Consider the following 14,855-nt stretch of genomic DNA (forward strand, 5'->3'; position numbering starts at 1 on the left):
AAGATGAGCTTCCTGAACTGTGAATTTGGGAGAGGAGAGTGGGTGTTTTCTAAGGCACAGCAGGAGGTGGATGCTGCCAGGTACAGAGACTCTTGTTCCAGTCACCTCTGTCTCTGCTTTCCCGTTCCTGGGACCATCTATGGACTCACACCAGGGTAATAATATCTAATGTTTGCTGCAGACAATTGAGGTGCCTGCAGAAGATACTGATGCAGCAACCCATGGTTGTGCAAGTTGTCCACTGTACAAGTTTTTCTGACAGAGGAAGGGGAGGGAAGCTGAAATACAATCTGTTTTCCATTAACCAAGCTGTTCACCCTGGGGCTTCCTCCACCCACATGAAAGACTTTTCTAATTTGCACAAATGCATGAGGAAGTTGACTTTGAGGGAATTCCCTCAGTTCTCTCCAGTTTCAAAGCATCTTTTCAAAAGATCCTTTCAAGCCCTTCACTGGGTAACTAACGCACCCCCGGCGATCCACCGTTGGAGAGTTACTTTCTGCCAAGCGACCTGGGTTTTTAAATTCTTTCTCGCCTGCAGCTTTCATTCCCTGTGGTAACCTCTCTCACCACTAGATGGCAACCTCGCCCATGTACTGGAAGCCCATCACAGGTCTGAACGTGAACTTGGGAGGGGAGGGCGGGGGTTACGGGGGTGGGAAAGACTCGAGGCTGGGACTCCCGGGTCGCCAGAGTTGAGTCCTTGCGGGCTTTTGTTACGCAATTTGAAAAACACCTATCATCCCGCCGCGCGGTTTCGTTAAACAGAACCTCAGTTCCCGGTGCTCATCCAGCTAATCAAACTCCCTCCTTTTCTTAGGTATCCGACTCCTTCAGTCTGCAGATTTCTAACCCCAGGAGAAACTCGTGGAGCCTCAGGGATCCTGCTCCCATGGACACCCTTCTGGAAAATGCCACCAGGACTTATTGAGGACATTATGGGGAGGGAGTCCCTTTGATGACCCCAGGTCCAGGCAAAAAAAAAAAAGCTATTCATCATTTTAGAATTTTTTTTTAAACTGGAGCATAATTTATATACATTCAGAGTCACGAATTTTAAGTGTACAGTCAGTGAGATTTAATAAATGTATACGTCACCACCCATTGGAGGTAGAGTGTTTCTTCTTCGTTTTCTTGTTCACCTCCAAAGTCAATTTCCTTGACCTGAGGAAGCTCAAGGCCCAGAGGCCAGCAGACAGTGGGTGAGGCAGGAATACTGGACATATTCTGAAGGATAATGTGCACTACCACAAGCTAAATACAAGTCTTCCTTACTCACGGCCTTACGTTATAAATTTTATTATTAAGACTGAGGGCGCATGCGCGCCCGGTCCCCCAAACATGGAGTCCTGTAGCCCAGGTCGAATCAGGATGAGGGAGTGGTGGGTCCAGGTGGGGCTACTGGCCGTGCCCCTGCTGGCCGCGTACCTGCACATCCCACCCCCTCAGCTCTCTCCTGCGCTGCACTCATGGAAGACTTCTGGCAAGTTTTTCACCTACAAGGGACTGCGCATCTTCTACCAGGACTCTGTGGGTGTGGTTGGCCGTCCTGAGATAGTTGTGCTTTTACATGGCTTTCCAACTTCCAGCTATGACTGGTACAAGATTTGGGAAGGTCTGACCCTGAGGTTTCATCGACGGATTGCCCTTGACTTCTTAGGCTTTGGCTTCAGTGACAAACCGAGACCACACCACTATTCCAGATTTGAGCAGGCCAGCATCGTGGAGGCGCTTTTGCGCCATCTAGGACTCCAGAACAATAGGATCAACCTGTTGTCTCACGACTATGGAGACATTGTGGCTCAGGAGCTGCTGTATAGGTACAAGCAAAATCGATCTGGCCGGCTTACTATAAAGAGTCTCTGTCTGTCAAATGGAGGTATCTTTCCTGAGACTCACCGGCCTCTCCTTCTCCAAAAGCCGCTTAAAGATGGAGGTGTGCTGTCACCCATCCTCACGAGGTTGATGAACTTCTTTGTATTTTCTCGAGGTCTTACTCCCGTCTTTGGACCATACACTCGACCCTCCGAGAGTGAGCTGTGGGATATGTGGGCAGGGATCCGAAACAATGACGGGAACTTGGTGATTGACAGTCTCTTACAGTACATTAATCAGAGGAAGAAGTTTAGAAGACGCTGGGTGGGAGCTCTTGCCTCTGTAACTATTCCCATTCATTTTATCTATGGGCCATTGGATCCTATAAATCCCTATCCAGAGTTTTTGGAGCTGTACAGGAAAACGCTGCCGCGGTCCACAGTGTCGATTCTGGATGACCACATTAGCCACTACCCACAGCTAGAGGATCCCATGGGCTTCTTGAATGCATATATGGGCTTCATCAACTCCTTCTGAGCTGGAAAGAGTAGCTTCCCTGTATTATCTCCCCAACTCCCGTATCTGTTGTGTATTCCACTTAGGAAGAAATGCCCAAAAGAGGTCCTGGCAATCAAACACTGTTTTCTTACAAAAGTCCACTTTACTCACATTGATGGATCAGAGTATAGAAAAAAGGCAGCAGAAACTCTGACAAAATAGCCCACCTCATTCCTTTGAGGTCTGATGAAGTATATAGACTTGTCTTTGTGTTATTAGGAAATTCTGATGAGCATGACTTCTCATGGATGCATAGAGACAGGCATTAGACATTCTTTTGCTTAGAAGACTTTTTAACACTTCTGTGGAACTTTCCTGAAGTATCTAAAAGTGCTAATTTCTGGCCCAACCCGAATTGGAATTCCACAGTAGAGAATGAGGAGTGGGGCCTGTTATCTCTCCTTGAACGGCTTGAAGGGTACATGGTTTTTAAAGTTCTCTAGGCAACATAGTTTAAGTGAAAGTGAATATCCCTTGTCATACTTTGGATTAGTTTCATCAGCTGCTTCAAATTATAGACTTTTTGTTAAAATATTTGTTTTAGTAATGCAGTATTTTAAAGTATGGTATAAGAGTGTGATATGCCTACACATTGTATATAGTTTATAAGGACACTAAAATGGCAGACCTTAACTCTGCCAAAGTAGTGAACCTTATTAAACGTGTAATTTCTGAGTAAACTAAATCCAAATTTTTACAGAATTTCCTAAAATCAAAGACACTAAGAACCAATTGCATCTGTGCCAGAGATTTACTGTTATTAGCTGGAAAGATAAATTCTAACAGCAAATAATAGTCTAACTACTCATATCTCAGTGCTTAGAAGCATGTCCCTCCTGGGCTGAAGTGTAGGGAGGGGACCCTTGTATACTCGAATTACCTTGCTGAAGTACACTGACTCCTCTGGTGATGGTGGCTTAGCTTCCCATTGGCTCTCCCAGAGAGGCTTTCTCATGCAGCTCAGCAGTTCCTGTACTTAGCAGACAGGATAGTTCCCAGACACTTTAAGAACAAATTCTCAAAGACCTATAAGCAAATGGTGCTGAATAGTTTTTTTTTAAGCCACAGTTTCACTATCTTAGTCAAAGTAGGATTATTAAGTGATTAATTTTAAATTCGTTTTTTAAAAATTAGGAACTTCAAGTATAACAACTTTGAAACTGGAATAAGTGTTTATTTTCTATTAATAAAAATGAATTGTGACTAAAAAAAAAAAAAAAAAAAAGACTGAGGAATTGGGAGCCGGGTACTGGGGATTAAACACAGGGGGGGTTTTGCCAATTATATTAAAGCTATATCATTTTACTCCAATAATGTTGCCAGACGCAACATTCTATAATTTATGCTTCTCAAAGGTCTATAATCTTTCTTTCTTTTTTTTATTTTTATCTTTTTTAATGCAGTAGGGATTGAACTTAAGGGTACCCTATCACAGAGCCACATCCCCCAGCCCTGTTTTTTATTTTGAAAAAGTCTTGCTAAGTTGTGTAGGGCCTAAGTTGCTGAGGCTGGCCTTGAACTTGTGATCCTCCTGTCTCAGCCTCCTGAATCGTGGATAACAAGCATGCCTGGCAAGTGATCAGCTATTTTAAAGAAAGAAACAACATTTTAAGAACCAGCTCAATTTACCGAACATTTTAGTTATAGAATTTTCTTCCACATCTTGGAAATGCACAATGTTCTCTAAAGTGTATGCAGTCACGGTATCATGATTTATTTATTTTTGTGACTTTTTTTTACTATGCAGTTAGGCTGCAGCTGAGAAAGTTATCAGAACGGTTCAGTAAGACCAATTATTTGTTTTAAAAATAATTTTTCCTTCAGAAACAATCAAAACATCCTTCAGCCTAAGAGCTGGATCTATTTGTTGTTTGTTACACACTAGAGAAATGCACTGATTTCTATCAAGAGACAGGTTGTTTCATGTACACTCTTTATGGAACCATCACATAACATAGGGGAAAGTGCACAGCTCAATGAATTTGCACGAAGTACCACGCCCATGTAATAAGGACCTACATCAAGTAATAGAATGTTTCCAGAGCTCCAGAAACTCTCCATTTGCTCCCAAGGTAACCATTATCTTGACTTTAAAAACACAGATGAATTTTACCTGCTTTTGAATGTTCCACAAGTAGAATTATATAATAGGTACTGTTTTATGCCTGACATCCACTACCCAAGGTTTGGTTTGGAAAAAATATCCATGTTGTGTGAATTTATAGTTTGATATTTCTTTTGCTGTAGAGCTCTCTGTTATGTGACTATACCATGACTTATTTACTCATTTCGTTACTGATGGACAGACAAATTATTTCCAATTATTGGCTATTAACAAATAATACAGCTATGAATTTATTTTTTACTTGTCTCAACCTCTGGCCTCAAGTGATCCTGCTGATTCAATCTACTGAGTAGCTGGGACTTTACAGGTACACACCACTGTGCCTGGTTTAATGGACATTTAAATTTTTTATAATGATTGACTATGACAAATAACACTGCTATAAAGTTTTTTGAAAATATTACTTGAATACATGCCTGTAATCCCAGCAACTCAGGAAGATGAAGCAGGAAGATGCCCAGTTTAAGGCCAGTCTTGGCAATTTAGCAAGAACCTGTCTCAAAATTTAAAAACAGAAAAAAAAAATTAAAAGGCTGGGGATGTAGCTCAGTGGTAGAGTGCACCTGTGTTCAATCCCCTGTACCACAAAAAATCTTTTGAAGAACTTTACATACATTGCTGAGTCATAGAATATACATTTGTTCATCTCATATTAATGCTACCAAACTGTTTCCCAGTTGGTGGTATCAGTTTGTACTCCCACCAGCAGTGTGTGAGTAGAGCCACACTGACATTTGATGTAACTAGTCTTTTTCATTTTAGACATTCTGGTGTGAGTGGTGGTTTTTCATCGGGTCTTTAATTGGCATTTCCCTGATGACTAATAGAGCTGGGCATTTTTTCATGTGCCATTTGGCTAACGGTATATAAGAGGAGTTTCATAAGGTGCCTATACCAGTCTTTTGCCAGTTTCCTGCAAAAATACTTGCACAGGCACTTCATGAAGATTTCATTTTTCCTTCAGTTTTTTCATTTTGAAGTAATCTCAGACATTGGCAAAAAGAATTCAAAATAATCCTATATTTCCTTCATCCATCTTGATATCTTACATAATTGTCATCTAATTATCAAAATCAAGACATTATCAGCCAGGTGCAGTGGCACACACCTGTAATCCCAGCAACTCAGGAGGCTGAGACGGGAGGATTTCAAATTTGAGATCAGCTTCAGCAAATTTAGTGAGGCCTTAAGCAACTTAGTGAGGCCTTGTCATAAAATAAGGAAGGAAAAAAAAAGAAAAGAAAAGTTCTGGGATATAGCTCAGGGGTAAAGATATATATATATATATATATATAGAGAGAGAGAGAGAGAGAGAGAGAGAGAGGAGAGAGAGAGAGAGGAGAGAGAGAGGAGAGAGGGAGAGAGAGAGAGAGGAGAGAGAGAGAATTCGGGCACGCTTGAGCGCCCCCAGGTTCAATCAACAGTACCCTCCTCAAAAAAAAAAAGTTGAAAAAAAAAATCAAAAGAGATTGTCATTGGCACTCCACAGTAGATCTTATTAAAATGTCATCACTTGTCTCACTAATGTCTTTTTCTGGACCAGGTTTCAATCCAGAATTATGTGTCTTATTTACAGTCTTTGATCTGCACTAGCCTGAGACAGTTTTGCTATCTTTGTCTTTTATGGACTTAATACTTCAGAAGAGAACTGGCCAGTTATTTGGTAACATACCCTCAATATGCCTCAAGAAAATCCTCAAAATTAAATTCATATTATGCATCTTTGCAAGGAGCGATGTATCCTCAGTACACAAAATCAGAGCAAGATGATGGGGATCTGTCTTATCAGTGGTAAGACTAACTTTGATCACTTGGTTAAGGTTCTGTGAAGCACTATTGTTTTCTTTTTGTAGTCAATGAATATATAATGAAACAACGTGTAAATATCCTGTTTCTCATCATGTTTTTTGCTCTACAATTTTGGGGATTTTTTTTTTGTGTGTGTATGTATGTGTGTGCTTGCTTGTTCTTGGTTTTTGGTGATGCTGAGGACGGAACACAGGGCCTCACACATGCAAGGAAAGTGCTGCACCACTGAGCTACATCCTTAGCCCAACAGTGTTTTTTTTTTTTTTTAATTTACAGGATTCTTTATACATGCTTGTTATTAGCCCTTTTAAATACATGTATTGTAAATATATCATTCCACCCTAAGTCTCACTTTTCAAAATTTTTCCTCATGTCTTTTGATGAACAGAACTCTTAAGTTTCATGTAATTACATTTGCATATTTTTTCCTTTATGGTTAGCAATGTTTGCATCCCATTTAAGCAATCTTTACCTATCACAAGTTCACAAAGATATTCACCTATGTCTTTGAAGGAATGTAGGGATTTTAACCTCCAAATAAGGCACCCTGATGCTACTAATTTTATATTAAAGTCACTTAGAGAGCAGCAGATTCTGGAGGAGGTTTTAGTCAGACACTTCCTTGTCTGCTTAAAGGTGGGACTTGTCAAGGAGGAAAACAATTAACTCTGGTACCTTCCCTAAATTGTCATTAACCAAATTGATATGGCAGGAAGAAAGACCTCAACTGGTGTCCAGACAGGCTTTTGTCATACACCATTGTCTTTATTCAGTCCCACAAGATATTCCAAAGAGAATCATTTACAATACTTTGTCCCATTGTATACTTCTCTAGACCAGTTAAACTGCCCTAAAAAAATAATCTGCTATCATGGTTAATCAGATTTGCATTGTTGTCACCATAATACCACAAGAACAACTTAGAGGAGAAAAAGTTTATTTTGGCTCATGGTTTCAGAGGTTCAGTCTGTGGTTGGCCAACTCCAAGGCAGAAGCGTCATGGCAGAAGAGCAGGAAAGCTGCTCCACTCAAGGCAGTCAGGAAGGAGAGAGAGGAGAGAAAGAGAAAGGAGAGAAGGGGTGGGAAGAGAGAAGAAAGGGCCAGATATAGTCCCCATAGCCACACACCCAGTGACCTACTTCCTTTAGACCCACCTGTTTGCCTATAGTTACCATCAAGTAGTCAATTTCAATGATTAACCCATCAAATGGATTAATCCACTGGTGAGGTCAGTGTTCTCAAAATTCAATCTTTTTCCCTCTGCTACATTGCCTAACACATGGGATTTGGGGGGACATTCCAGATCCAAACCATAATGACTGTCTCTCAAAATTTGTCTGCTTCTTCTCTTCATCTCTCTTAAGAAAAATATATTTAAGCTTCCTCTATTTGACCTTTTCTTTGAGACTCATGTTTTGTGTAAGACTCCTATGCAGTGATTTTTTTCCTGTGCACATTAATAAATTGAAAACATTTTCCTCCTATTTAACCTATTTTCAGTTCATTCCAACAAACCTTCAGAGAACAAAGGGAAGCCTTTTGTTTTGTCTTGACGTCTTCTTCTAAAAACTTTTTCTTTCATGTTTAAATCTCCAATATGCCTGTAAATGATTCTCACTTAGGTAGATATCAAGATTCATTATTTTTTTCATATGGTGTCCAATAGATCTAGCACCATTTATGGATAAGTCCATTCTTTCCCCCACTATACTGCCACCTGTGCCATAAATCAGTTGACCTTATAGGTGAGGGTCTGTTTCTCCTTCTATCCTCTGTTCCGCTTGTTTATCAATCTTTGTGTGAACAGCATATTGACTTAAGTCCCATAGTATTAAGTCTTGATAATTTTATGCCTCTACCTTTGATCTTTTTCTTTAAGATAGACTTGGCCAATTGGGGCCCTTTGCATTTTAGTCGAAATTTTAGGATTAATTTGTCAGTTTCCACATGCATACCACAACTTCTGAGGAAACTCTTTCTTTCTTTCTTTCTTTGTGGTGCTGGGATTAAACTCAGAGCCTTGTGCATGCTAGGCAAGTGCTCTACCAACTGAGAGCTATATCCCCAGCCCTGATGAAATGATTTTGATTGTGTTGAGTTTATAGATCAATTTGGAAACATTTTATATTTAAAATATTGAGACTTCTAATTTTGCACATAGCACCACCCTCCATTGAATTAGATCTTTCTTCTCTCTCAAGGTCTTGCACAAATTCCATTGATTTTCCCCTGAGTTTTTAATATTTGAGAATTTACTTTTAAATATAATCACACAAGAATAGCATAGTATAAGCAGTGGTTCTCACTGGGAAGTGATCTCATCCCCCAGGACACTGTTGGCGATGTCTGGAGATATTTTATCACACGTGGGTAGTGGTACTGGCATCTAGTGGATGGTCAGGGATGCTGCTAGGCACCCTACAATACCAGGGCAGTCTCTCACGACAATCATCCAACCCAAAATGTCAACAATGTCCTTCTCAAGACATCTTGGTTCAGAGTTAACACTCTCAGAAAGATGTCAACTGAAATTCATTATTTTTGTACGTTACTCATGGATTTTTGTATTACACATGACATAGTGATCTACAGTGACATTTTCATGATATTAAAGTTCGTTTTTAAGAAAGCTAATCTTTATTACTGGGCTGTGAATCAAAGTTGGCATTTTCAGAAGTTTATAATAAGATCCATAATTGTTGAGATAATTCTCCATGAGTTTTGCTTTTCTTGACATTTTCTGAACAAAAGGCATTGAGAGTCTTGTTCAAAGATGCTTGCATAACAGACAGCCTTGGGAAGATAAAAAGAGCGACTTCCTACAGAGAGATATGGAGATGTCCCTCCCTAAAGATATTCTGAGGTATTAAAGCTAGAGACCTTACTCTTCCTTTCCTGGGAAAATTTGTTCACATTCCAGGCTAATAAGACCTGGGGGGATAAACAAATTTGCTAGCAGTACCCTTATAAGACTAGGGGCTTCCTAGGTTTAGTGTTCCCTGGCTGTAACAGATTCCAGTACCCACCTGGCATCCATCGGGCTGCATGTGGCCCATGGGACTTGGAGTGAACATGAAGCTCATGCCGTTGTTGTAGGAGAAGACCTGTCTCCTAAGAAGGATCTAGTCAAGTTCCAAGAGAGAAGGGAGAACTTGTCTCAGACCAATGGGGTTCTTGGCAGATGCGATGGAAAAGAATTCCAGCATGTAAGCCAGTTACAGATATAGATAGAGGTTTATTTAGGAAAGTAGATACACATTCAAGGTAGAATGTGGGCTATCTACAGAGGGAGTGTGAGGAGGGCCTTGGGCCGGAGCCTAAGCAACTCTACATTAAAACTCCAGTTTGAAACCTACAGTCTCACCAGGTATACCCAACGAAGCCCTCCAGTATGGTTGTTAGGCCATACTGTCACAAATAAGTCACTTTTCCCCACCCTAATAAACTCAGAGTGAAGTCTCTGGCTGTCCTTCCCTGATAAGAGAGAAAGGTGAGAAAATCAGGGTAGGGATCACCAGACCAGATGTTTTAACCCCAGGCCAGGGTAAATGATATCACTGGGAGATCCAGTGGTAGCTGATGAGGATTGAAAGGGGAGGGGGTCAAAATCCCCAAAATTTGATATAAATAATATAGAGCACATGAAAAGACTTTCATCCAGGCTGAGAGCCTGATGAGGACCTGGACTGACATCCCAACACTTCTCGTCATTTGCTGATCCTTTGCATTTTCCTCACTGCTCTCAAACTCTATAGCCACATCTTGACCCTGGTGAGAGCCACGACTTCTCCCTACGACCCAACCCTCTCCTTGACCAGCCATCAGCTCCACCCCAGGAGAAGCCTGCCTTGGTTCCTGATCTAATCACCTGGGTCTGAGTGAGTGTGTATCTGCTGGACTTAAAGTCTAAGGCTTGAGACTCTTGATCTGACACTTGAATTTAGCATGCAGAGGGAATGTCGGTCATGAGCCTGTCATGATTAAGTGTGTTTGCAGAGCTTAGAATTAATCTAGGATTGTTTGCTGTGAATTAATCAATCTAGAATTCTTCACTGGGAATTGATTATGTCTATTGCAGTGCCTAGCATTAAGGATCGTTGTTTTCTTGATTAAGAACCTATAGAGTGAAATTGTATGGAGTGATCTGAGTGAATAAAGCATTGACTAGGGCAGAAGCGCATAGACATTCTTTCTTTCTCTCTCTGGACTGCTTAAGTTGCTCTTTTTTGCCCATGATGACAGACAACAACCTGTAGGTGTGGGGTGTTAATATTTATAGAGAGACAGTTGCAGGGGCTGGACGACAGGTGGAGCTATACAATTTCACACCAGTTTTCCTTGTGCTTGTGAATAGCCTGAATGTTATAAGTGAATGGGTCAAGGTCCTAGATCGAGGGCATGGGGTGCTTAGGAATTGCAGTTTGTTTCATGGGTGCTTTCTGCATTTCACTGGTTCATGGGAACTTACTTTGAGACTCAGTATTTCTTCCTTTATCCCCAAATTTCTATCTCACTCTAACAAACTCTTAAAATCTATCTGAGCTTGTGTTTTCTTACAGGCTGAATCTATGGGAGTGAGGTAAACTGAACTGACAGTTGCAGTAATCTCTGCTGCTTAGGGATTGCTTGACAATGCCCATCAAGACCTACCTCAATGTAAGAAGGGCAGGAGGCTCTGCCAAAGTCATCTATTTGTTTTCTCTATACTGTAGTTACCATAGGGAGGTGTGGTTAGGTAAGGCAAAATTGTGTTTCAATCAAGGTTCCCCAAACCTGCCTCTTAGGTACATGGGTTTATATTATGGGATATGGGGTATAGGTATATGGGTTTATGTATATGGAATACTGGTTTTGAGACATTCAGAAAAATCAAAAGCCACTGTGTCATTTTTTGTATTAAAATTCATGACTTAGTTATAGCCATCAATAGGTCTCCCTGGGCCAACAGGATGCAGAAGGATTGACAGTTTGGGTCAATCCCACCCTATATTTGAGACTTATTTCCCAAAGGCTGAGTTCTATTCCTGGGATCTCAGAACTTTCTTCAGAGACATCTCTTCTTCCCTCACAGGGTCACCTGCAATTGCTGGGTCTTTGTTATTTAATTAAGCTTAACATGGCTGGCTTCTTCCCATCTTGCCTGGTCTCCTCAGACCTCTGAAGGACCTTTCCCACCAATTTGCCAGACCTACCCAGACTTGCTTGAACCTAGTAATGGTCATAACCTCAGCTCTACAAAAATAAAATTTAAGCCGGGCACCGTGGTGCACGCCTGAAATCCCAGCAGCTTCAGAGGCTGAGGCAGGAGGATCACAGTTTCAAAGCCAGACTCAGCAATAGCAAAGCACTAAGCAACTCAGTGAGACCCTGTCTCTAAGTAAAAAATACAAAATAGGGCTGGGGATGTGGCTCAGTGGTTGAGTGCCCCTGAGTTCAATCCCTGGTTCCAAAAAAAAAAAAAAACAAATATTTAGAACATGGGTTATGATAATTTTCATCCTGGAATATTTGTGACTGCTGTGTTCTATGGTAGCTAATTTAACTGCAGTCTCTTCAGGGTGATCCACATCCACTTGGAGTATTTGTGAAAACAAATGAGGCAATGTTTGTTCCTATGATCAGAGCTCATTTTCATAGTGATGGCTTGATTTGATGAGGCTGTGTGTAAGCTGCAGTACGGCAGCAGGAAAGGCACAAGGTAGAAGAGAAAGTGTTTTTAAAACAGCAATGTGGGGCTGGGCATGTAGTTCAGTGGCAGAGCAAGCCTAGCATGTGGGAGGCCCTGTGTCCAATCCCAGCACCCCTAAAAAAAAAAAAAAAGAAAAAGAAGAAGGAGCAAATAACAATGGGGGAAATGCCCTTCTGGCTGCTGTCAGTCTTCTGAGTAGAGTGAGAAATGGGGTGGGCATTTCCCTGAGGGTAGCTACAAATTTGTTGTTATTTGATTATCAAACTATGCTAAACTACAGAAAAAATGCAAGTGATTAGCCTCCCTGTGGTCACAAAAGTTTTCCCTTTTTGTTGATCTGTAGTGTTCATGATATCCAAAACAGGTTTTCAGGTTTTGGGGAGATAGAGGTATTAGGTATTGCTCTTTAAAGGCAGGAAAAACTGAAAATAGCAAGTGCTGCTGCTTATCCTTAGATATATTTCCTTAGATATATATTCCTGAGTGTAACTGAGTGATAGAGCCGTTGCCTAGTATGCACCAAGCCTTGGGTTCAATCCTAGCACTCCCATTCCCCACAAAATAGATAAGAGAGATGTATTTACTGTAGAATATACATACACAAATATGTTGACGGACAATGATTTAGCAGCTGCAGTAATCTCTGTTATTTGTGGATTAACATTGGGAATGAGACTGGAGGTGTTGCTCACTATATCTGCCCTTTCAGCAAACATGAAGTTCTGAGATCTAGCATCTGGTAGTGAGATAATTGGTCAATGGGGGTTCTTGAAGACTATCATGCTGCTGAGAGAGGATCCACATCAACAGGTGTGCTAACTGCAGGTGGGTAGTCCATTGGTCACCATGCTGTGACTTGTGTGGCTTAGGAGCCCAGGCTGGAAGTGAAGCAAGCTGAGGCGCTATCTCCCCATCTAGGAAATGATCTGGCTCACGTATGGGTGTGAGGTAAGGGAGGGGGGTGGCACAGAAGATGGATCTGGTTTCAGAAGTTAGAGCTGCCATTACCTCTGAGGGGCGGGGTGGAGGATCTTTTCTTCATGCTTAATTTAGCAGATTGAAAATGGACATTTTTCTTTTAATGAGACTCTCTTTTATGAAGTTTGTGTAAACATTTTACTCAGCCTAATGCAAGCCTAATGTGATAGAGGTGCCCTATTAGATAAACTAAGAGATCAATGCACTTTATGGTCCCCAGATGGGTTGGTGCCAAAGCAGCACCAAGTGTCTAACAGAAAGACAGTACACAGAGGAGAGGGAAGCCTGATCCCTCTTTCCCTTCCTTCCTTCCTTCCTTCCTTCCTTCCTTCCTTCCTTCCTTCCTTCTTTCCTTCCTTCCTTCCTTCCTTCCTTCCTTCCTCTTTCTTTCTTTCTTTCTTTCTTTCTTTCTTTCTTTCTTTCTTTCTTTCTTTCTTTCTTTCTTCCTCTGTCTCTCTTTTTCTTTCCCTCTTTCAAGTATTTGCAGTTTATCAAGCCTCTCATGAAAATTTACACAATCATCACAGACAAGGTCATTGCAGAATCTTTACTCCTGCTTTTTGCCAGCACTGACATTGGCCTTTGAAGTCCCCTTGACTTTCCTCCTTATATTCTTGTATTCTTTTCAATGTTTCCTTGAGGTCTTTTTCTTTTCCTCAGCCCATGTCCTGTAAGTTCACATCTGGATTCATTTTTCTTTAATTAATCCAAGGCATCTTAAATCATTCCCAAGCCAGTTACCTTGTCACTACTAAAATGAATTCTTATCCAAATACAAAGGTGACATCTGGAATGGTCTTGTACATTTAGGCTAGTATTTCTAGAATTCCTTTCTTTTCTTTTTCTTCCCCCCCACCCCCCGCCCGTACCAGTGTTTGAGACAGGGTCTCACTAAGTTGCTTAGAACCTTGCTAAGATGCTGAGACTGACTTGGAACTTTCGATCTTCCTGCCTCAGCCTCTTGAGTCTCTGAGGATTACAAGTGGGTGTCCTGAATTTCTGTCTTAGATGCTATCACCTTCCCAGGATGAAGGACATCCAATGACTGGTTGTTTCCCCTGAAGTAGTTGGTTGGTCGTGAATGTCTTGGTCTGCATAATTACTGTTTGTTCATGATGGTGGTCCTCAGGCATCTAGGAAGGAAAACAACTGCTGTTTCTTTCAACAAGACTTTCAGCTCTTAAAAATATATGTCAATTAGGTAGGCTGGGGTTGTGGCTCAGCAACAGAGCATCGCCTAGCACGTGTGAGGCCCGGGGTTTGATCCTCAGCACCACATAAAAATAAAGATATTAAGTCCAACTACAACTAAAAAATAAATACTTTTAAAACAATGTATATGTCAATTAGGACTGAGGATGTGGTTCAGTAGTAGAGCATTTGCTTATCTTGTGTAAGGTCCTGGGTTTGATCCCCTGCACCACCAAAAAGAAAAAAGAAAGATATATCTTACAAATGCATATTTTTAACAAAATTAAAGCTCCATTTAAAAAAGATATAAATATATCTGAATATATATATATATATATATATATATATATATTTGATAGAATAAAAACTGCATTTAAAAAATTTAGTAGATGGACTAAATAAAATGGACAACTGAAAATGGAATTAATGAACTCACAAGATCAAGCCGAATGATTCTCTCAAACTCATAGCTAAAGTTCAAAGCAAAACAAAGCAAAAACAACCAAGTAAAGAAATGTTAAGCAACAGAGGATAAAGTCTCATAGCACCCAATAGAGATTATGGAAAATAGAAAATATCTTTTTCCCTGTCACCCCCACCCCCAACCACCTTGATGCTGGGGTTTTAACCCAGGGCCTTGTTCATGCTAGACCAATGTGCTCTGCTACTGAACCACATTCCCAACCCAGA

The 14,855-nt window shown here is 40.9% G+C and overlaps 1 protein-coding gene and 1 pseudogene across 2 annotated transcripts; one reads left to right on the forward strand and one right to left on the reverse strand.

The window, feature by feature from the left end:
- The first annotated feature begins 1,371 nt into the window (after positions 1–1,371).
- On the forward strand, positions 1,372–2,417 carry LOC113194149 (mesoderm-specific transcript homolog protein-like). 2 transcript variants are annotated; one of them, XM_077792027.1, is made up of 2 exons: positions 1,372–2,001; positions 2,104–2,417. In XM_077792027.1, exons 1-2 carry the CDS (start codon positions 1,372–1,374, stop codon positions 2,350–2,352), a joined length of 879 nt encoding a protein of 292 aa, XP_077648153.1. In that variant the 3' UTR covers positions 2,353–2,417. The 2 variants fall into 2 exon arrangements, with proteins under 2 accessions (XP_077648153.1, XP_077648152.1); XM_077792026.1 differs by having other exon boundaries at positions 1,372–2,417.
- An 11,104-nt stretch (positions 2,418–13,521) lies between these two features.
- Positions 13,522–14,107, reverse strand: LOC113194150 (small ribosomal subunit protein eS24 pseudogene; annotated as a pseudogene).
- Between the last annotated feature and the right edge of the window lie 748 nt (positions 14,108–14,855).

Source organism: Urocitellus parryii, chromosome 12 (genome assembly GCF_045843805.1).
Source record: "Urocitellus parryii isolate mUroPar1 chromosome 12, mUroPar1.hap1, whole genome shotgun sequence".
Taxonomy (NCBI): Eukaryota; Metazoa; Chordata; class Mammalia; order Rodentia; family Sciuridae; genus Urocitellus; species Urocitellus parryii.

Coding starts and splice junctions, on each gene's coding strand:
- LOC113194149 (XM_077792026.1), top strand. CDS start 1,372: ATGAGGGAGTGGTGGGTCCAGGTGGGGCTACTGGCCGTGCCCCTGCTG.